Source organism: Condylura cristata, unplaced genomic scaffold, assembly GCF_000260355.1.
Source record: "Condylura cristata isolate star-nosed mole 26May11 unplaced genomic scaffold, ConCri1.0 scaffold00018, whole genome shotgun sequence".
Lineage (NCBI taxonomy): Eukaryota > Metazoa > Chordata > Mammalia > Eulipotyphla > Talpidae > Condylura > Condylura cristata.
In genome coordinates, this window is record NW_004567119.1 from 18,805,299 (window position 1) to 18,827,552 (window position 22,254).

The following is a 22,254-nucleotide window of genomic DNA, read 5'->3' on the forward strand; positions in this document are numbered from 1 at the left end:
TGGGGGGCCTGGCCCTTCCCTGGACAGGAAAAGGCATCACCCACTCAAACACATATGCTCAGAATGCAAATAGCACCAGCCCTCTGAGGACTAAGACAGCATATTACCATGGCTGCCATGACAAAACTCGAGTCCTTCCAGCAGGTTCCTATGAGCACAGTAAAATGGGAGACCTGATCACTACAAGATATGGAAGGAGAGAAAAACAGCATCTCAGAGACAGGGCTGGATGACACAGAGAAAGACATGGAAATATTCATGAATGAGAAAGCGAGAGCACAGAACAGAGGCAAAGAGAGGAAGAGAGAGTCCTCCCAAGATTTAATCTGTAGCAAAAGCTAGGCCAAAAAGAAAACCTACCCTTTATCAACAGTTGGCCCAGAAGACCATGGAATGGCATGTGGACACTCTGGAGCCTCTCAGAAGGGCTATGGTAAGTTTGCCAACCACCCTGAATCAGCTTGATGGTTACGTAATTGCATCATTAGGATGTCCAGTTCAAACCCTTATATTAATATTGAATTAGGCTTTCCAATTTAGTATTAGAAAAAAAAGCTCTCCCCTCCCACCCACCCCTCCCAGTCCCACAAAGAAAACTTTTTAAAAATTAAAAAAAAAAAAAAAAAAAGGCAGCTCCGGACAATTCACTTTATCTCCCCTCTCCCCCATGAAAACGAAGATGATAAGCACAACAGAGGCTGGAGATGGAAAACACCTTCCTTGTGATTAGCTTTGTTTCGCATGTCTGAGTGTTGGATGCGGTTTCGCGGATGGGGTTGGTGGATGGACTTGGGTGTGATATTCCTAAATGTATAGGGAAGTGGGTGAGCAAAATCAGTGACTCCAGGTGAGAGATGGAGTACGGGGACCCAAGAGGGAGCCCCATGAACTGGCTGCCCCACAGTAACTATCACAGGCTCTTTAAAAAAAAAAAAAAAAGGAAGGAAGAAAGTCTCAGAATGTCCTCAGGTGTCCCGACCCCATCCCCAACGGAGTGCACCCGGGAGCTCTAGCCCAGGCTGGTGATGTTGGCACGGCCACCAGGGGGCGCCACGATGCGCTGGGTGGTACGGCGGGGGATGTTGTCGTCGATCTGCGCGCCTGCGGAGGACAGAGGATGAGGGTGAAAACAGTCACAGAGTGGACAAGAGTTCCCATGGAAACTGAAATTACAGGGCTCAGAGCACCAGGCCTGGCCCATGCTTTGTCCTTCTCACACACCCTCCCCGAAGGTTAAGTGACAAAAAAGGGAAGGGCTGCCGGCAAAGACAGTATAAAACAGTCCTCAAGAAACCAGCTGGGTTCATTCCGTGACAGAGTCAAACTACATAAAACAAGGCCACAGGTTCAGGCCTCTGACTTAGACTGCACCCTGTCCCCCACTTCTCCTTGTCCCTTCTAAATCTTCACACACCCCAGAAAATCAACCCTAGAAGCAGTGACCGTCCCTCAGACGTGACGGGTGAGACAGCAAAGACACAGTTATGCCCGCTTCATTTTCAGGTTCGTTGCTTTTAAGGTTTCTGAAAAACAGTCATCTGTACATGGAAATATGGTTACTTTCTAAAAGCTAGGGTGCCCCCAAGAGAACAAGGAAAGACACTTTCCTTAACATGTCATAGAAATTTGGGAACCTATCTGTAGCCCAAGGAGCTGGAAAAAAGACTTCTAGTCATGGTCCAAAGGAAAGACTGAAAAATTCATGTAAGAGCTCTAACATCTGGACTCCTTCCTCTCACTCTCTCTGACTGCCTATTTTATCCAAGCAAGTAAACTGTCAAATGGCTCTGTTCGAAGCACTTTATATGCGTATTAACTAGTTTCATCCCCACAAGGACCCCATGAGTGGCTGTGCTCTTTAAGCCCATTCCACAAATGAAGAAACTGAGGTCATGCTACTCTCCAGCCCGCTAAGCTGTAGAACATCTGGGCCCCACAAGCTGAACTCCTGCAGCAGATAGTATATGCAGGGAGAAAAAGCCTGGAATAGCACAACAATTTTCCTTCTGAGGGACATGATACTCTAGAAAAATGTCTTCTGAATAAGCTGAATGTGACAAATAACATGCATCACACAGCTTTGTATATGATAGAAACTGATGTTGAGATTCTCAACCCAACTGGCCATTTGCTGAGAAATAGATCTTTAGTGATATTAGTATTTCCCACTTGGGGAAAACAAAGATTATCATCATCCCTTTCTGCCTCTGCCCTTTGAACAACAGCTGTTTCAGACTTGCACCTCTGCTGAGGATGGCCCTATGGAGCTGGACCCTCACCAAAACGTACCAGACAAGCTGAATCCAGACTGGTGCAGGTTCCGGACAGGTGGGGCCTGCTGCTTGGCAGGAGAGGTCTTAGCGGAGGATGCTGGAGTGACTGTCTTGGGTGTCACAGACACCTCACACACAGGTCCATCGTACAGGCCTCGAGGAACCCCCCTCAGCTCTGCCAGCTGCAAAACACAAGAGTGTCCCTTGACTCAGGCCCTCTTGAAAGAAGACCCTGGTAACTCTTCTAAGGGGAAGGAACAGAAGCCAGGACAGAGATTTGGAAATGAAGAGCTCTTCTTAAGGACAGGTGTCAGCACATGGCCAGTCCCCAGGAGTCCAGGCCAAAGCTCCTCCCAGGTGAGTCACAGGAAATGGGACCTCTGTAAAAATTAACATTTCTCACCAATTTTTTTTCCTTCAAAGTACTTCAACCTGTAGGACTCTCAAAGGTACTGTGAGAAAGAACTGGTATCATGTTCAAAATCTGCTCCTAAACTTTATTTCTAATTCCCCTCTCCCTTTAATTACCTCCCAGCTCCATCTCTCTGGACCGCAGTCCCCAAGCACCAGTGCCATGGACTGTTTACATGCCCTGTGTCCACTGTACACTTACACACTCATGATATGCTAATTCCTCTGCCTTCCTTCTTTAGCTTATCAAACTACTACTTAAACTTCAAGACCCTACTCAAAATGCCCTCTCACTGTAATACTCCTGCTCACTCTGAAGCAGACCACGCCACATGCTTCACAGCACATGCCACGGTCTCACTTCATTCTGGTTGGCCGTGGATACAAACAGCCCCTTTGCTGGAATTCTGAACTCCAGGAACAAAACCACGCAGGTCTCTTTTATCCCTGCTCCCTATTCGTCTCAATAGTCTGACCCAAAGTGCTGAATAACTATTCACAGAAGCAAACTTGTAAACAATTCAGATTATTCTGAAGTCAGATCTACTCACCCTGCTCCTTGCCTTGATCCGCTTGTAAACAAAATCAGGGAAGGGCTTCCGGGGGATGTAGCGCCCAGAGCCCTCGGTGACATGGAGAGTGCCGTCCTCCAGGACAATCTTCCCCTGGCTGATGACCACCAGCGGAGAGCCACGGCACTCCATGCCTTCGAAGATGTTGTACTCGAGCGCCTGGAGGAGGGAGAACAGCTGAGGCCAAGCTCTGCCATCCTGGCGAGACCCTGGCTACCTGGCAGCGTGGCTGGCCTGACAGCATGTGGATGGGGAAGGGTGGGGAAGAGAGAGCGCAGTGCTCTCTGGCCACCTGGCAGATACTCAACCTGCTTCCTTCCCTGTCGAGCACACAGAATAATCATTTCTTACCTTTCAAAATGTGGAGGGAAAAAAACCATGAAACCAAAAAGTGGTATGTTAAATTGCCTTCTGGGTTTGTAGAGGCTACACAACAAAAATGATTCTGTTGTATTAGCAGTGACTGTATTTTGACAACCCAAGCTCCCATCAGGTTAAAATTCAAAGACCTTCTCCGGCAAGTTCTAAATTTAGTCCCAAAACATGCTCTCCACGAGCAGTGCCCGGTGGCTCGGGATCAGTTTTCCAATCTGTGAGCAATGTGGTTAAGCCACACTCCCCAAATGAAAGGGCTGCAGTAACCTGAGAGACATGCCCTCGATAAAATGCTTGAGTTTTAATTTTCCAAACAACACAGCTATCTTTTTCGGTTTCTAGCTTTGCGGGTGAGACGGGCATATCTGTGTGCCCTCTTGCAAAATTTGGGTGGTTCTCTATATTGCATGTGAGTTTGTTGTTGAAGATCAAGGCTACAGAAAAGAGAGTCCTGCAGTGGACAATCAAACTCCACGTGACCCAGTTCATCCCATTCCATAGCTTTGGCTCACCCACAATTGCTTCTCCAGATTCCAGAACGTTCTACACCCTGCTACCACCCTCACCCTACCGCCACCCCCCCCCCCCCACACACACACAAAAAGCCTCCTCCTGCCTCCCTGCACAGGCACAAATGGCTGGAGCCCAGCCAGAGGGCTGGGTGTGACAAGGTGGCTCAAAGCATAGAAAGCAGCTCAGCTTCTGGGGAACTTCACACCAGGTGATCAGCACTAACAGAGCAGAGAGCTGTTAACAGCTCACTGAAGCTCCGGATAACATTTGACAGTGGCTGCTGCTAAGTACAGAAAAGCCCTAGCTGGCTCATCAGCTCACGGGTGGTGTCAAAAAGCAGCGGTGTTGACTGAAAACAGCAACTGGGGGGTGGTGAGGGGGGAGCACAGCTGTGAGACTCAAAGGAGTAATGTGGAAGCTACCACAGGAAAGGGCTGGAGTGACACTCCGAGAGAGAAAGGGACCCCACACGTGGGTTTACGGGGCTCCTGTGGTGTCCCACGTCTTTCATGCAGTCAAGACACATCCCTGAAATCACATGTGTCTTGAAGCAGGTGGCGCTGTCTGTCGCTGCCAGTATAGACTGAGCACACTCGGGGGAGCGGGCTTGCTATCCCCGAGGCCTGAGAATTATCACGCGAAATCATCGGACATTCAACTCTCAGCTTGAAGTTGCTCTGGACCACACCGGAGAAGGAATTCAGACTACAAACTAGCATAGTTCTTACCAAAGTAGATGCTTTTGTCCTCTCTGCCTCCAGAGTTGAGGCAGAGACCTGCCTCCAAGCAGGTACACACATCTGATGTATCCTGCACCAAGCACGCGCAATGGCAGCACGCGATGTTTCTACAGTCCTGACAGACGCCATCTTGGGTGTGTTTACTATCATAGCGGTTCATTGCCTAAAGGAATGTCTTTAAGTGGATGACGCTGAGATATGATGAAATCCAAGTGGCTTGTGTGTGTGTGGGGGGGGGGGGGGTCTGGACAGATCACTTTAATCTTGTCTAAGAACTGAAATCCTGTCTTCACCTGCCTCCTTCCCAGTGCATCTGTGAAGAGGCCAGCACAAAAACATCATCTGTGTGTACATTACCATGAGAGAATTAATTTGTCAGCTCTGAAACAAGCTTTGAAAGGATCTTTCTCATCCTTCAAGGGCTGGATCGAGCCTCCCCACCCCCAGGTGACTCCAGTTTTCAATAAAGATCGACTTGTGTGGGAAAATAAATAAATAAATAAATAATGGGGACCACTTTATTGAAATAAAGGCCTCCACAGGTCACCAACCACATCTGCCACCCATGAGCTGTGTGACAGAGATGCCCTTGCACGTTTCCACAGCTCAACTTCATCATCTTTCAAAGGGGGACAGCCAAGGCTGCAGGACTCAAGCCAGGACCTAGCAAGCTACTCAGCACAGGCAGACATTGAAGAAACACTCATTTATTCCTCACCTGTCTTTTCATGGCATTTTTCCCAATAGGACTGCACGTCCTTTAGGGTCAACGACATCATGAGAAACACATGAACTGAAGATACTAAGCAAGTTTATCTCCTACAATGACTAGTCCCAAAGGCCAAGAAAAGCTTTGGCTGCTCCTGTTTTTAAAAGCTGAAGGAAGCAGGGTGATGACTCCACGTGACTTTAAATAACAAGTTCAGTGGACAGAAGGGAGGTCAGGGTGTTCAGTGCCTACCTGCTAGCGGGCCTCACTGTGGTGAGCCCCCATCACCCACCAGATGTAGTCGTTGTTCACCTACATCCACATATGCTCCCTAAAATTACTCATCTGGCTGGATGCCTGGAAAATCTAGAGGCCTAGCAACAGCAATAGTTAGTTCAATGCTCCAAATTAAAGCTAATTATCCCGTGGTAGGAAACACTATACTACATGGGAAAGCCTCCTATGTGTAGCCTCTGGATGATTAATGCTGCACAGGTGTGCATCTTAAAACAGATGAGGACAGAAAAGAGTCACTGTCAGTATTCTCTCTCACAACAAGGCTGGCTAGAGGCAAAGGCTGGGCAGGCTACTGTTCTGGAAACATCTGGGTGGTAGGACAGTCTGTGGAGGGGAGGCTCTGTCTTCTCGAATCTTCACTCCTCCATATTCTTTTCTTCCAGGTTAAGAGCTCCCAAACCAACCTCCCCAGCTAGGTGATAAGCAACTTAAGTAAAGAGTCCAGTTCCTCAGTTATATTATCTGGGGAAGGGACTCTGCAAGGGAGCAGAGCACATGCCTCATCGGACTCTGACCCAGAGGCTACATCTGCAGCTTGGCAGGGAACAGCCCCAGACAATTTGGGATTCTAATTCTGGCTCTACCGCAAAATAGCTATGTAACATTAGACTGGTCACTTAAGCTCCCTCAGCCTCCGTTTATTTCTCTTCCCAAGAGGGCTGTAATGATACCATCCCTTAATTGAGAAGACCAAATGAAAGAGTAAAAGGAAATGTGATGTACATGTATATAACTAGGTAGGTCAACTGAGCAGGGACGTTAGGACACCTGCCTGCATAGAGCCATTCTGAGCCCCTGACGGTTGGGATCCAAGTTGCAAGTCAGTGTGACAGATGGTGATGCTCTGAGGCTAAGCCAGCCAGGGAGGAAGAGGGAAATAGCCAATTATAATTACTGAGATGTCAGGGCCTTCACAGAAGACACTCGCCCTCCCAGCACACGTAGGCACCGGCCAAGCCAGAGGTGAGCCCGAATGGCAGAAAGGCCAGGATGCAGCGGAAGGTCCAGGGTGATCCCAGAGAAATGCCAGAAGCCACCCTGACGCCAGTCATGGCACATGGAGAAGACATCAGTACTTGGGGCCCAGGCTACAGGTGTGGGAAGTCTGGAATCAGAGACCATACTAAGCCAGGCTTCCGTGTAGAACATCACTGAAAAATCCTCTTCATTCCTCAAAACTGCATTTCAAGACTCATGAGTTTCTGACACAAAACTCATGTGTCCTATGCCCATTTCCTTTTCAGTCCTCTCCCTTTGTCCATGTTCTTTCACTATCTCCCATCTATGAGCACACAGGCCATTTTTTCTATGATGAATCGATGGTGTCTAACAAATCTGCAAAAGGCCCACCGGCCTCACGGAATCACAAGACCCCTCAAAGCCTGACCTCATCTAGACCTTCACCTCCTGAGACACAGCACGAAGTCACGTGCCCAGGGCCCTGTTGTCCAGACAGAACACCCTAAATTCTGGAGTCTAAGCCAAGAAGGAAGAGAGAGTCCAAACGTGCAGATCCTAAATCCATGATCAGAACAGCTGCTGGGCAGATGATTTCTATTTGGGGACCAGTCTAAGTCAATTTACCCCTTTTGGCCAGTAAGAACACGTCTGCAGGTATCTGCACACCTTGACAGGAGAACAGAGTGGCTCCAAGTCCCCAGCGGGCATCTCAGGAGCGGGCATTTGCAGGTTCTACGCATGTTCTCACATTAAGCACTGCCAAGGGCAGTGTTGTACTGAATTACTGAAATGAAATAGTGCCTGGCTTCTAGAGGGCGCTGGAGACCTATAGACTGAGATCTCATAGAAAGGCCACGGCACCCCATAACGATAATAAAAGCAACAGTCTTACTGAGAAATGGCTATTTCTCAGCAAACGGCAAGTTCTGGCCTGGGGGAAGCTGACGGCATTCACACCAAGTTCTTCCCATGAACCCGGGGGATTGTCCCCACCCGTGTCTCTTTTTGTGACCGTAATTCACTTGAATTGGGTCTGCGCGGTGCCCAGGACTTACACTGTTGTGGGTCTTGGCAGAGATGGTTTTAACGCTGTCAGGATCCCAGATGACCAGGTCAGCATCAGAGCCCACAGCAATGCGGCCTTTCCGGGGGTAAAGGTTGAAGACTTTGGCCGCATTGGTGCTGGTCACTGCCACAAACTGGTTCTCGTCCATCTTCCCAGTGACCTAGGAGTAACACGCAACAGTAGACTGAAGGGGAGAACACTATTTCATAATGAAAAGGAACAAGTGTTACACATAATTTAGAAGGGTGTTGAGGGCATTATACTGAGTGAAAAAGAACAATCTCCAAGGCCCCAAATTGGGTGATTCATTTATGGAATGTTCTATTGGTTTCATTTCCACTCTGTAGGATTCATTTATACAAAGCTTCTCAAAATAACAAAGTGACAACAATTGATAACAGAGTAGAGGTGAGGTAGTAATCTTCCCAGGGGTTAGGAGGTATGTGTGACTATAAAGATGAAGCATTGGAGGGGCCTCCCTGGTGGCGCAAAGGGTTTAGTCTCAGCACTCTGAAGCTATCTGAAGCCACTGCAGCATGAGTTCAATCCTGGGCCAGGGAGCTGACCCACATGGTGCAGCTGACCTCTCCTGTCTCCCCCATCACCCCCCTCAGCAGTGTATTTCAGTCCATCTGCCTGTTCTGTTCCCCACTCCCTCACTCCCACCCCACACATATGTACTGAAGTCCAGTTCTTGTATGCGTAAATAAATCAGTTCCTTAGAAAAAAGAAAAAAGCCCAAGACTGCGTTTTACCTATGGATCCGCTAACTTATACATGGAATAAGAAGTATTTAGGAAGGAAACAGAAGGAAATGACCTACAAAGAGTGGTCAACCATGAGCTAGCTTCTAGAGTATTCTCAATTGCCATTTCAAGGTCTTCATGAGACTCAGAGGCCCCTAATGGCCTCTGAGGGGCAATTAGGAGGCAGGCAAACTGAGACACACCCCCCCCCACCAGTAAGCCCCCCGCTCCTCACCACTGCCTTGTCCCAGATGATGGACATCCGCTCCTCGGTGCCGTTGGTGCCTTCGGGGATCAGGGTGAAGTTGTCCTTTCCTACAGCTTTCTGGGCAGTGTTGAAAGTACAGTGGGCACTCCCAGTGACCTGGAGATCTCCACTGGAAAAGAAAGCACAACTCGCTTTTAACTCATCTTTGACATCGACCATCCTTGAACATATTTTCTTCACGTGCACCGCTTCTGAAGCAGCCCATCCTTCTCCTAGGAGGTGACGACACTGGGAAGATGATTGGAAGATGATTGGAAGATACGGGAAGTTTCACTGGAACTGTTGTTATCGTTACAATTTATGCGGTGTCTTACAGGTCACGGGGCACCACAGCAGACAGAATCCTGCTGACAGCCTCATTCATCCTCTGAGGTTAACTTTCAAGATGGCGCTTGCTTGTAGCTGGAACTCCTGCTCAGACCGCATCCCAGTGAAAGCCCCAGGCCAATCGCCAATTTGCATTTAGAGAACAAATCTGCAAAGCTGCTTTCAGGTACCATGCTGTAATTCGGCCAGCTTGGTCTGAGGAAAGGCTGAAAACAGAACACGTGACCCAGCCCCCAGGACTCACCAGGACAGCAAGGAGTTCAGGAAGTCCGGAGTGGTCGGGTCGGGACTCAGGGGCGGGGAGGTGACAAAGGCTGCGGCCTTGGCCCAGTTCTTGCTCCAGTAGTGAGACCCGTCCGTTCCCAAGCTGGCAGTGACGGGCTCGCCGTACACCACGGTTCCTGAAAACAGCACAACAAGGCTCAGCGTGGCGCAAGGGCAGGAAGAAGACCATCTCGCTGGTCACGGCTGCCAGGTGGCACATCGGGGGTTCTCCAAAGAAAGGTGAGGAGCTCACGCATGGGGAGGCCCAACTACTAGGCCAGCCAAGCCCTTCCAACACATGCTCCCTAGGACCTCACCTTTGACCCCGCTCTCCCTGCCCAGGATTTGGGAGATGAGCCAAATCCTCAAGGATTTCCAACCATACGAGCAATCTCACCTCAGATCACTTTCAAGCGCCTACTCCTTGTACCGTCCACACTCTTACTTTGGGATGACCCATGATGCCTCAAACTTGTGCACTCCCCCACCCCATTTCTCCCACCACCACTTTACCCCTTTGCCCCCACCCCGTGTCTACATGATATCAGTGGCTTAAAGTGTTTGCAGCCAGTTCACAGCCCCCCAGACCGGTCGGGGTCAGGGGCTCATCACCTGACAGGACCGGCCTTGAGGTGCCTGATGCACAGCTGACTTTGTAAGAGTAAGAAACAGAGGGCTGTCTGGTTACACTGAGATGCCAGGGCTCCCAGAGACTTAGTCTAATTCAATGAATAGAATGTCCAAGAATTTCAAGTTCCTGGCCCTCCAAAGCATGTCCTCCTTTCTATTCATTCGGGTGTAAGGCAGAGGTGGGATCGTTTATATGCACTGAATTTGCTGCCTCAAATTCATCCTTTCCACATGCCTTCCCTTTTATCCAACGTCCACCGTTTCTCCCCAGCTCATTCCAACAGCACCTCCCAAATAGAGTTTAGGTTTATTTCTCCGTTCCCAACCTTCTACCCTGCCTCGGCATCCATCCTCCACGACTTTCAGAGTGAGCTCCCTAAAATGCAATCTCCCACCCTGTGCTCCTGCCTAAAATGCTAAGGAGCTCGTTCGCCTTCAGAAACAGAAGCAAACTCCTCGTTGAAGCATCACATACCTGCACCCTTCACCCTCCCATCCAAGCCATCTTTCTTTAGCATGGGTTAAAACACACCAATCACTGATTCGGTATTGAGAGGCCCAATTGCAACTGAGGATTGCAACTGAGATGGAAAAAAATGCACAAAATGATGTAAAAAGAAACTAGTATATAAAAAGTAAATAACTAAAACACCAACCACCTGAGAACCCCAACCCAGACTACGTCACCCAGTTCTGCCATCTTTGGCTGACCAGTAGGTGGAGCCACACCGCCGATGAAGACACCCTGCCTGCACTTAACAGGGCCTCTACAAATGGGCTCAACTGAGGAGTCTACTACCTTACTAAGGGCCTCAGAGCTGCAGTTTGATCCCAGGACAGCCTTACTACCACAGGCATTCAGCTCGGCTCACCTTCCCATCATGGGGTGGAGGGTCACCCCCATTGTCAGCCAGCCAGCCAAGCCGTCCTCATTTCTCCAAACAGGGTACTCAAGCCCAAACACTTCCCAGCAGGAATGTCTCCTTTCCTCTCTACTGCCTTCTCCAGGGCTTTATCTCTTGCTAAGACACCGCTGTCTCTGCCGCAGCAGCTGCTGGGAGGACTGGCTCCGTGGAACTGCCTGCAGCCTCAGGAATTTCTCAAAGGAGTCACAGTCAGCAGGGAATGAGGCACAGCAATCCCTTGGGGAAATCACTAACAGTCCCAAGCAGCAGGAAGGCTCAGGACCAGGGGAAGCCTCACCCAGAAGGAAGCCCCCAGGATGAAGGGCCAGTGTTTAGAAGCATCTAGAAGGTCCCCTGGGTCCCTGACCTATTCAAAGCTTCCAGGCTGCACAAACCACTCCCACTCTCCCCAAAGTGGAAAAATACTGCATAATGAGAAAGCCTGGGTGCTGCCAACTATGTTTATGAAACACAAATGCTGGGCACGTCCAAGCTGGACCGCACTCAGCTCTCACGGGACCTCTGCTCCCCGCAGTGGCTTCAGCACCAGCCTGAACTGGCTGGGCTGAGAGGAAACTCTTCAGGCCGGCTGTGGCCGGGGGGTCCTGCCAGCTACGTGTAAGCTCAACGGTGAGGTTTGTACACGCCATTACAACAGCAAAAGATCTGTCACCTGTATGATTTCCTGATTTTGTCAACATGAAAAAGCTCTAGAAGCAGATTGCTTGGAGATAAAGAATGGCTTGGACAGTTTTGAAAACCCTCGGACAAAGATAAAATTTCCTGGCTTCCATGTAAGTTGCTCCTCAAACTCTCCGTGAATTTGCTCTTCAGTCCTGCTCTTAGAAACTTCATCATGGAACAACCTGAACTTGGACAACATCCTGAATCCCACCAGTGTGAATGTCACTGACTGGCCTTCATCTCCCCCTGAGAGGCATGACTCAGGCTGGGGTGGGGAGCTGGAGCCCTAGTGAGGAGCTGTCTTCTCTGTGCACAGGGCCACACACACACCTCACCACCAGGGAATGAACTTGGCCCTCAGCCTCCCGAGACCCCAGCGCTGGGTCAGTGTCTGAGGCCACGGCTGAGCAGACCTGCTGCCTTAGCGCAAGTCAGACCAAGCCCGCCTGAGGATGTCTGGGCCAGGATCCAGCACAGTCGGGGGCCTCTGGAGAGGCAGGGAAGCCTCTCGGGTCTCATTTCTGTCATGTTCTGTTCAAACACCAAGAGATTCAGACACCGTTGCTGTCTTCCTGGTAGAGCTTTTGCTTCCGTCCTCAAAGGCAGAGACCGAATGGAGCTGAGCCATCATTTAAGAGGGAATGTGTGTCCACAGGTAGGTCACTGCTTCCCGGCACCTTTGGCCTAGACCCTCCCCAGAACGCCTTTCCGCATCCTATCAACGCTGTACCTGAGGAACCTTTCTGGACCAGCTTCTTTCTGGAGCTCATTCAGCCACAGACACCACTGAACTGAGCACCAGAAATAATTACCACTAATAATAATAAACCGCAGAACAGGCTTCATCAGCCTTTCTGCACTTCTGTAAACACTGCTGATGCTTTCTTGGCGGCAGTGAGACCTTCCTGATTTTTTTCTCCAGGGAAAGTCTAAACTGAAGGAGGTGACCCCAAGGCAGCCTTTGGCAGGCTCACTAGGAAGGCCAGGAAGTACAGGGGCCGGGGGTGGTGTTTATTCACTATGGGCAGGGGCCCAAGTACATTCAGGACAAATAAATGGAAGGCAGGGGTGCAGAAATGTTTGACAGCTCCCGGCGATGAGTTAGTCATTCACCATGAATGAGAGGCAGGAGGACAAATCTTGCGAAGAAACCATGGAAAATCATGCATGTATATTCTGAAACCACCACAAAAACAGGGGGGAAAAGATGAGGCCGTGCGTGCATGCACACGCACGCACGCACACACACACACACGCACATGCACTTTCTCTCCTTTCTCTCAGAGAGCCCAGGCCAGAAATAACTGCCTGGGCCTGTCCATGAAGAACTCTGTCAGATCCTGGTATTTTGGAGATCCTACAAGAACAGAATCTTAACAGTTTCAGATTCTCTAATTACAGATTCTCTAATCTGACTAAGAGGCAGTAATGATTCCTTGAGCAGCAACAACAAAGCACTGCCAGTCCACACATGCGGGGAGGTGGGGCGCACCAGAGAGGCACTACTCAGGACACCCCGACTCAAATATTTTTAAAAGGTGCAGCTCTGGAATATTCTTATTCAAAGTGAGTATAATGAGATTGACTGCATGTTCCCAATGATTTCGGGCCACGAAAAGGATGAGTGCAGAGATTCAAATTACCAAGTCGGGCATCACAGAAATGACCCTAGGTTTCTGTCTCCCCGAGAGAAATGCTCGTCTCCAGTAGCCTCCGAGCCGAGATGGAAAAGGCCCAGGGCCGTAGTCTTCCCGCAAGGGGCTGCATTATAGCACACACTGAACTCGTCTCTTCAGAGAGTGGCTGCCCTTTAAGGGTGGGCTTCAATCAGGAAAAGGCCTCAAGGTGGCCTGTTCACTGAAACAGTGATGTCCACTGTGCCCAGCGTCTCTACCCAGCTGGCCCTTGCTGCAGATTTCAGACTCAAGTGCCCACCGCGCATAAGCCAACCCCCTAAGATCCTGACCGGCTGACAGGTGGGCAGGAAGGGAGGCAAGAAGTTAAGCAAGGAGAGAGCCAGGCAATTTTGTGATATTGGTTCTTTCTGCTTCGCCTTCTCTGATGAGCCCGAACGCAGGTTTTGTTGAGAGCTTATAACTCATAAGCCAGTCCTTGTGCCACTGGGATTCCAGATTACCAGGCTCTCCTCGTGACTTCCAAGGCACTCCTCCCCAAGCTGGCCCGGTCTTCCAGGGCTTAGGGCCATGCACTTTGCATTATGTCCGGTTTGCCCCTCCAGGGTATGGGAAGTTGTGTCTCAAGTTTGAGTTCCCTGTATTTTACATCTCTCAGCAGCCTCATCTGTTCTGAATGTTTCCACATCTGTGTCATGGTGGACATGGGTTTCCTCCTGCTCCTACTTCCCCACACTGGACCCGCAGTGCACAGAGCAGGTCCCAGGAATCAGGAACCAAGGACTCTCTCCCCCACAGCTGAATTATCTGGGTAAAACATTCAACTTCCACATTTCCGTTTCTCTTCCAACACATGAGCCTATTAAACTGTCAATGTCTAAGTTCTCTTGAAGACTAAAAACCGTCCAAGGAATTCTGGTCCTGGCAGTTTTTTCGTCTGCTGGTCATTCCAGGACAGGCTGGTGAGCAGCCGTCCGCTGAAGGCACAGACCACAGGCAGCAGCGTGTTCTCAGGGAAGCCCAGCTGCAGAGAGCTCCTGCAACCGTCCTAATGAAAGTGATTATCTCACCTCCTCACTTACCTAAGCGCATGACTTAGGACCACGGGGCTAATTCTAGGGTGTCTGGGTGGAGAGTACATGGGGGCCCACAAGAAGAAGATACAAGATGCTGATTTCGGGCCCTCCCTGGTGGCGCAGCGGGTTAAAGCACAGCACTAAGAAGCTAAAGCCACTTCCACATGCGTTTGATCCCCGCCTGCCGCAGAGGTGACCACATGGCGTGGCAGACCTCTCCTGACCCGCCCGCTGCTTCCCTCAGCAGTGTACTTCGTTGATCTGCCTGTTCTGCTCCCCACTGTCGCTGGGGAATCCTCTCACTGCCCCTGCACCTCTGGCCTGTATCCCAGTTCTGTATGCATAAATAAATAAATCTTTAAAAAAAATGCTGATTTCTAGCAAAGAAACGCTAAGCCCTCCACAGCCCGACACCTTGAGGCAGGCGGGCGTGTGGGAGCAGGGGCTCTCTCCTCCGTCCTGCCGAGGTTGGCTAGTAGCGCTCTGGGAAATGCTGATTTCCCACATGACTTTGCACTAAGCATTCTCCCCGCCCCAACTTAGGAAGTTTGTGTGTGGAAAACAAGACTCTGTTTTTAAATTAAGTTACACTGAATGTTTAAAATGATATTAAAACTGTTAGACATGCGTCCGTCACTTCTGGTTCATTACCATCTAGTTACACTACAGGTGTAAAGTAGATCAGGTAAGTCACCCCCAATTTGCTCACTGTCAGACACTGTGCTGCGTTCCATAAAGTAGTGACTGGTGCTGGGTGCCCACGCTGAGCCCAGTAATGAAATGTGTGCCTGGGTAGCAGAGGGCCAGGAGAAAGAGGGCTGCCAGCAAAATCGTGGATAATATCTCCTAAAAACTCAACTCAAACTGATTCTGAATAGATGACGTTATTTCGAAGAAAGTTCCTTATTTCAAAAAGGCAATTCCTTCCAGTTGCCAGCAGAGGGCAGGTTTCCAAGGAGAAGGCAAGGCAGTAACCATCTGGGCAAAACCCAACGATTGAGGCCCCAAGGCAGCTCCAGAGCACAAGGGCAAGCATCTACGGCTCTGTCTGGAAGCCATCAGCTCTTGGGACACGCTGACTCACTTGCCACTGAGCAATCTGTTCCAGGTCTCACACCAAATCTCACAAGTGAAGCAATTCCCACAGTCTTTATCCATGGGATCCCATCCCACAGAATGAGACCCAAGGGGCGGAGGTCAAACTGCACCTTACCGACAAGAAAGACGCAGAGATAATGGGATGGAAAAAGAATAAGCGAGATCACGGAAGAGATACAGTGGCCAGGAGAGAGCTAGACAGAAATCACAAGAAATGGAGACTCAAAGATGGAGAGATATAAAACAACAGAGGTGGAGGGTCAATAAATGAGAATAGAGAGGGAGGGAGGGACACCCCCACTAAATTATTCCTGGTCACATCCGGCCAAGATCCACCCTCAAAGTCCATACACCCCCTCAGACTTGGAGTTGCACAGAGCTGAACGCCCCCGGGGATAGAGCACGTGGTGTGGTTTTCCAAACTCAGCCCCAGCAGGTTACAAGAGGGCTCTCTGCATTCATAATGTATGAGGTGCCCCACGGACTGTGTTTTGGAAGAAGCAGCACTCAAAGCTGCACTTAGTAAATTAGTTTCCAAGAACCTCTGACAGGCTCCCTGGTACTAACAGGGAGCCAGCCTCCGCCCACAATATACAGTCATTGTTTATTTATTGGTTGTGACTTGAGCATCAGGAGAACTAGACATGAGAGGGTCTAGGCAAACCTCACTTGGCCAAATTGCACGTGGTTGGTGGTCAAGCCACCATCGGCCATGGAGGGGAAATGAATTTTGCAATATAACATTCCCAAAAGGAACCTGTGGCAGATGGAAACTGACATCATCTGTGTATGTGCCCAGTGTATTTAGACTGCATCAAATTAAATCCAACTTTTCTAGGGGGCAGGAGAGTCAGGGGGAAATCGCCTGCCCATCCGCTCTCTGCCTTGTGTGGCTTTAAATAGACACTAACCAGCCAGCAGCGATGAAGAGGCAGAAACTGGAGCTCCCCTCCTCGCCCAGCTGTAATTAGGTTAATGCTGGAAGGTGATGAAAGCCGCCAGTTGGCATCAGGGTCTGGAAAAGAAGCCTCTGGGGGCGGAGCCCCGACCCTGCTCCCGGACCTGCCCGCCAGGGGGCGCTCACCCTTTTTCCGGGCCTGGGCGATGACTTCCGCCGCACTCTTGCTCATCACCTTGGTGATGTACAGAGGGCAGTTGGTCTGGTTGGCGATGGTGATAGAACGATTCACAGCTTCGGCCTCAACCTAAGAAGAGCGACTGGTGTGAGATGGGTAAACACTCGGTGCCCACCCCACTGTCCCTGTCTTCAGCCTCCACCCAGAGAATCTAAGGTTAACAAACCGGGTGCAACCCTGCATGAGCAGGTGACAAGCCGAGTGTCACCTCATATTAGCTCATATGGGGGTTGCGTCCCTGCCCCTCGGATGTGCTCCGTGTGCATGCAGCAGGCCTGCGACGTCATCGTGGGCCTGGAGTCCATGAGAAATGCAGCTTCCCGGTCCCTCCCATGACCCGCAGGATCGGCCGCTCTGAGGTGGGTTCCAGAGATTCTGCGCTGGCTATGGCTGAGAACCACCACGCTGGACAGTGACCGCTCTCTAATCCGGGCCTCTGTCCCACTAGCCTGGAGATACTGAGTGATGTGGGGTTTGTGCTGGACGCCTGTTAGATGCCACCAATGAAGCCAGTGTGGCCCAAGGAACAATGAGACCTCAGAGCAGACAGCAGGCACATCTGTGCAGGCCAAGGCCCTCTGTGTGAACACGAACACGGCCACCACAGACTGGTACGGCCTCTGGCAGGACACAGGAGAACTGTCCCAGCAACTGGCTGACTCTTTAAACCTGACGCCTGAATGACACTTTACACGACTGCTAGCTCCCTGGACAATGGGCAGCTGAGAGCAGGTTAGACCTTCCAGAGGAATCGGCACTGTGTATTTTGAACAGGCAATTACAGAAGGTGAAATTGTAGGCAACCAGTCTCCTAGACTCTCCTACTCCCTCTCAAATCCTGGCAAAAGGCTGTGGCTTCAATCCTGAGGCCGGGTAGGGGTGGGGAGCTGGGTCTTACCACCCCAAACACTCCCTAACAGGTGCTCAAAAATGTTTACAGAACAAATAAATGACTTCGTTTACTGTTACTGGTTAAAGTGAGGCTATTCCATAAACCGCTGTTATTTTTCACAGAAAATAATGAGTTCCTAGCTAAGCAAGTCTCCACAGGAGCTTGGCTGGAGCTTAAGTTCTATAATTGCATTAACTAGTAATCTAATTAAATAAGCTAAGACAACTCCGTTCACATTTGGCCTTGCAGGATCAGCTATGTTGAGAGGAATGTCTAGAAATCCAAAGGGAAACCCAATGGCTCTTAAAGAAGCCCATTAGAAAGTTAAATGTTTTTAATTCCTGGAATAGCTCAAAGGTCGGCCCCCTCTCCTCTGTTCTCCTTGCAGGAGAAGGGCCTCTGTCCTCAGCAGCCCAGAGGAGAGCTACTCTGCATCTCGGCGGTCACCCCAAAAGCCCACAGAACGAAGAGCCACACGGACTCTGCTAGACCCTCATGGTCCCAGAGGTACAGTGACATCCCAACCCAGACTTTTTGAAGGTAGCAGAAGTATCACTTAAAATGCGCAGGAGCACGGCCTCCGGGTGGCACAGGGTTGAGTCCCAGTTCTGTGCCACCTGCCGACTGTCCTTCACCCTCTTTTTCCCCAGGGAGGGCCCCTTTCAAAAGGGCCACTCAACGCACCACCCAAGGGCCCATCACCCCTAGGTGCCAAGCCGTCCCCTCCCCCAATGGAGACATGTTTTGTCCATGTCTGCATTCTCCAGTCTCCCTTTCAACCTCATCAGCTGAAGTCCAGGGGAAAGCCTATGGGGACATCTCACTGGTGGGCTGAGAAGAAAAGCTCAGGGACTGACAGCCACATGGTTCCCACACAGAGAGCCCTTGCTGTCACTACTGAGTCATCTGTGACACCAGACCCCTAGCTGGACCAAAACGGTGGCGTTCCTCAGAGCACTTCCTCGCTGTGTTTTTTATGGCCCACACAGAGCTAAACACACAAGAGAACCTGTAGACAGACTAAAGAATAGACCAGCAGCCAGGGGAGAGGCACCAGCTGGTGCCTGGAGTTTCACAGGGCTATCACTGGGGTGTCCCTGCTCAGGGGAAGCCCAAGATCCACGGTTGGTATGAAGGACAGGCCTCTGACTCAGCGGCAAAGTAGATGACATGGGAAAGCTGAGAAAAGAGCCCCCAAAGCATCATCCCACGAGACAAGAGACCCACCCAAGCCCCCAATTTGGGGGCATTTCTGGATCTATCAATCCCCAAAGGAGCCTTCATTATCCAGTGCTGGGGGCAGCTGTGCTTGGTAGCACCTCTGTTGCAGAGACCTCTCCTGGGGCTCAGCATGAAAAACAGGTTTGTTTTCCATGGTCAAAATAGCAATCAGAAGGCCTCTCTGCTGATAATTTTTGCCTGTTTGGTGAACTCAAACAGACTTGTTTTGTTTTCAGTTTCTCAGGACCTGGGGGTGCAGAGCAGAGAACAGGAGAAAGAGAGGAGCCAACCCCAGGAAGAGTGTGGTGACCAGAGGTGGCCCTGGAGAACCAGGAAAGCTGCTCTTGCTTCTCCCAGAGGCAACACGTTCTCAGCTGGAAGAGATGAGGCTAACCGGGTCGGCACCTGGTTATGTAGGTCCAAAGGCTTTCTGCTGAGCTTGGGCCTGGGTGTCTATGTAAGAGAGAGTATGTGTGTGTGTGCACAATGGGTGGGTGTCAGGGAGTAGGTGAAGCCTATGCTTTCTTGACCTTCAATACTGGACAATTACTTATGCTTTTCAGATACTCAGAAAAGCTTTTAAATCCATGTGATATGTTTGGGTGACTGGGAAGTCTGTGGAGGCCCCAAGTGATGGACCACAAAACCCTGACTATGGGATGCAGAGACCAGGCTGTTTGTATTGACCCAGAAAGAGCCATGGAGAATTAAGAGACAAGAGCAGACTTCAGCCACACCACGTGCCCCATGGCTCAGTCACAGCCTGGATGAGGCCAGGGTATGCTACTCCACAGAGAAGGAGAATCTGCATCTGAGAAGCCCCATTCTCCAGAGGCAGGAAGTAGGTTCTGGGTGGGTCAGGCAACGCCCAAAGGACACTACATTCAGAGTATTCACCTCCTCAGGGCGGCTCAGCACATGTCCCTCGGGGCCTGTGATGCCCAGATCCAGGATTCTCTGCTGTTCCTGCAATGTTCAAAGAAAGTGAAGTTTCAGGACAAGCTGGACTTGAGATGGCTCTGACTGCCTGAAACCTGGTGATAAAACGTTACGCAGACAAGACCTAAAAAATGTCACCACTGAACCCTTGGGTCTTACCACAAGACCCCATGCAGAGAAGCATTAGCTCCCGTTTTGTGTCCAGTCCTGGTTCGGAAACAGCACAGCTATAGCCTCCCAGTGAGGTCCTGCTTCAGCCTCAAGCTGCCCCCACAGGCACCTGCACCACACAACTGAGAAATGGCGTCTGCGTGGAAAGAGGACAGGCTGCTCGGCCACAGGGCCTATTAAGGAGCACGTGTGTCAGGGCTGGTGAGGCCGTGAGCCCAGTGCCCAAGGACTGACCCACCAGGTCACCCTGCCTTTCCACCCAGCAAGTGAGCCCCCAGAAGGGAGCTTCCCAAAGGGACTGACAACCGCCTACCTCTGCAATGATGTCGCCGTTCTCTGCATGGACTTGGGCAATTGCGCCGATATCCCGGATCACGCTCAGTACCTCATAGATCTGAGACAGAGGGTAAGGTCAGAGTCAGGGGCTGCAATCTTCCTGTTCACAAGTACCCCAATTCCTGTCAGCCTCGGGGAACAGCAATGGCTGCTTCTATTGAGCTCCACCGTCTTGACAGGCCTGAGGGCCAATCAGCAGAGGCAGCCCAATCTACAAGGATGTGGATTAGGAGTGGAGAGTGCAAGGGTGTCACCTGGATCTGCACAGGGTGCTAGGGGTTGGGTGGGGCTCTCAGCTATGCTGGCCCCTATTCCTAGGGGATACCTCCCTCCTGCGGACCAGGGCACAGGGTTCATACACTCCCTGAGTGTGAAGTTACATCACCACCAATACCATCCCATGAAGCCTAGGGATGTACACATGCTGGAGATATCTTTCAAGGCAATGGACTGAATGAACCAAATGTCAGAGAGCCTGTTCTTACCTGGGAGTCTGTTAGCTGGAAGCGATCTTTGAAAGCCATGTACACAAGGAAGGAATTCACCCCTAGTGGATAAAACAGACATGGACATATGACTAGTAGATAAGCCAAATATCAATGAATCAAGAAGAGAATAAGAAAGTTTAAAATACTATGCATATGTATGCAGAGAGAGACACACAGAGAGGAAGAGAGAAGCAAAGATGGAGACACAATGATAAAACAAATGGGATAAAATATAAACAATGTAGATCTGGCAATAGGTCTCTAAAGAATCTCACAAGTTTTGCTAAGTTTAAAACACTATAAAATTAAGTTACCTAAATGTATTTGCACACCCATATGTATATATAATAGCATTACTTACACTATTAAGGGGTGAAAGAAATGCAATTGTCCACTGGCAAAGGGATGGATAAACAAAATGTGGTATATGTTGACAGTGGAATACTATGCAGCCTTTAAGATGGAGGGACAATTGGAAACATATAACATGGACATACCCTAGAAAGGAGGGTTTATCCATGTTAAAGAAGGGTTAAAGAAGAAATATGCCAGTCATAAAATGACAAATACTATCGGATCGGATCCCACTTACAGGTCATAGAGACATAAAAGAACAGAGCATCATTAAGAGTTGCCAAGGAGAATGGAAACTTATTGTTTAAAGAATGCCATTTCAGTTCGAAAGATGAGAAGTTCTGGAGATGAACAGTGGTGATGGTTGCACAACAGTGTGTATGAACTAAATGTCACTGAACTGTACCCTGAAAAATGATTACAATGGCAAAACTGATGTTATATATTTTACCAACTGTCAGTTAAAACCAAAGTTGTCCCCAAAAATCCAAGTTGTCCCCAACTATTGTGACCTTAACAAGAAAATGAAACAGAAAATTCTGCCAACGAGATCTATAATAAAGTATATTTTCTTTGGTAAACATGCTGTCCTCCAATGTTGATTTTTTTTTTCCCAATGTTGATTTTTATGAAACAATTTTGAAAAAAGGTCCATCGGCGAGGCCAGCAGATGTTGCAATTCTTGTGGTGGCATTTTAGTTTGTCTCAGAGGCACCAAACATCTCTGCCCAACATCCATCACCACAGTAAACAAGCGCACTGACAGCCGCCTAGCCTGGGAAGCTAATGCGAGCCACCTGGAACCAGAAAAGGGCCTGCATCCAGGGCCTCAGGACCCCCTGTTCCCTCACTCAGAGGCAGGCTACTGCTGCTCTATAAGTATAAGGAGTTAAACCCATCTGAGGCTTGGTAATCTTAAGGTGAGAATAGTCAAGGGTTTTGTTTATTTTTTTTATGCAGAACCTTTGTGCTAGGGAGAATCCTGTGTTAGCCCACAGCCCACCTGGGAGATTTGTTTTTGAACTGAGACTCAAAATGTAAGTGCCTGGGCCCTCCCTGGTGGTGCAGCGGGTTAAAGTACAGCACTGAGAATCTAAAGCCGCTTCTGCATGAGTTCCATTCCCGCCTGCCCCGGAGGTGACCACATGGCGCGGCAGACCTCTCCTGAC

The 22,254-nt window shown here is 49.8% G+C and overlaps 1 protein-coding gene across 2 annotated transcripts in view; it reads right to left on the minus strand.

Annotated features, from left to right (window-relative positions):
• Nucleotides 1-735: 735 nt before the first annotated feature.
• Nucleotides 736-22,254, minus strand: part of DPYSL2 (dihydropyrimidinase-like 2) — a 97,463-nt gene continuing 75,944 nt past the window's right edge. For both annotated transcript variants that reach the window (XM_004685375.2, XM_004685376.2), the window contains exons 5-14: nucleotides 20,729-20,790; nucleotides 20,221-20,301; nucleotides 19,695-19,763; nucleotides 16,633-16,753; nucleotides 9,502-9,658; nucleotides 8,898-9,039; nucleotides 7,906-8,076; nucleotides 3,236-3,415; nucleotides 2,290-2,455; nucleotides 736-1,101 (exon numbers count right to left, since the gene is read on the minus strand). In XM_004685375.2, coding sequence (XP_004685432.1) covers nucleotides 1,010-1,101; nucleotides 2,290-2,455; nucleotides 3,236-3,415; nucleotides 7,906-8,076; nucleotides 8,898-9,039; nucleotides 9,502-9,658; nucleotides 16,633-16,753; nucleotides 19,695-19,763; nucleotides 20,221-20,301; nucleotides 20,729-20,790 — 1,241 coding nt within the window. In that variant the 3' untranslated portion in view covers nucleotides 736-1,009. The remainder of the gene's footprint in view (nucleotides 1,102-2,289; nucleotides 2,456-3,235; nucleotides 3,416-7,905; nucleotides 8,077-8,897; nucleotides 9,040-9,501; nucleotides 9,659-16,632; nucleotides 16,754-19,694; nucleotides 19,764-20,220; nucleotides 20,302-20,728; nucleotides 20,791-22,254) is intronic.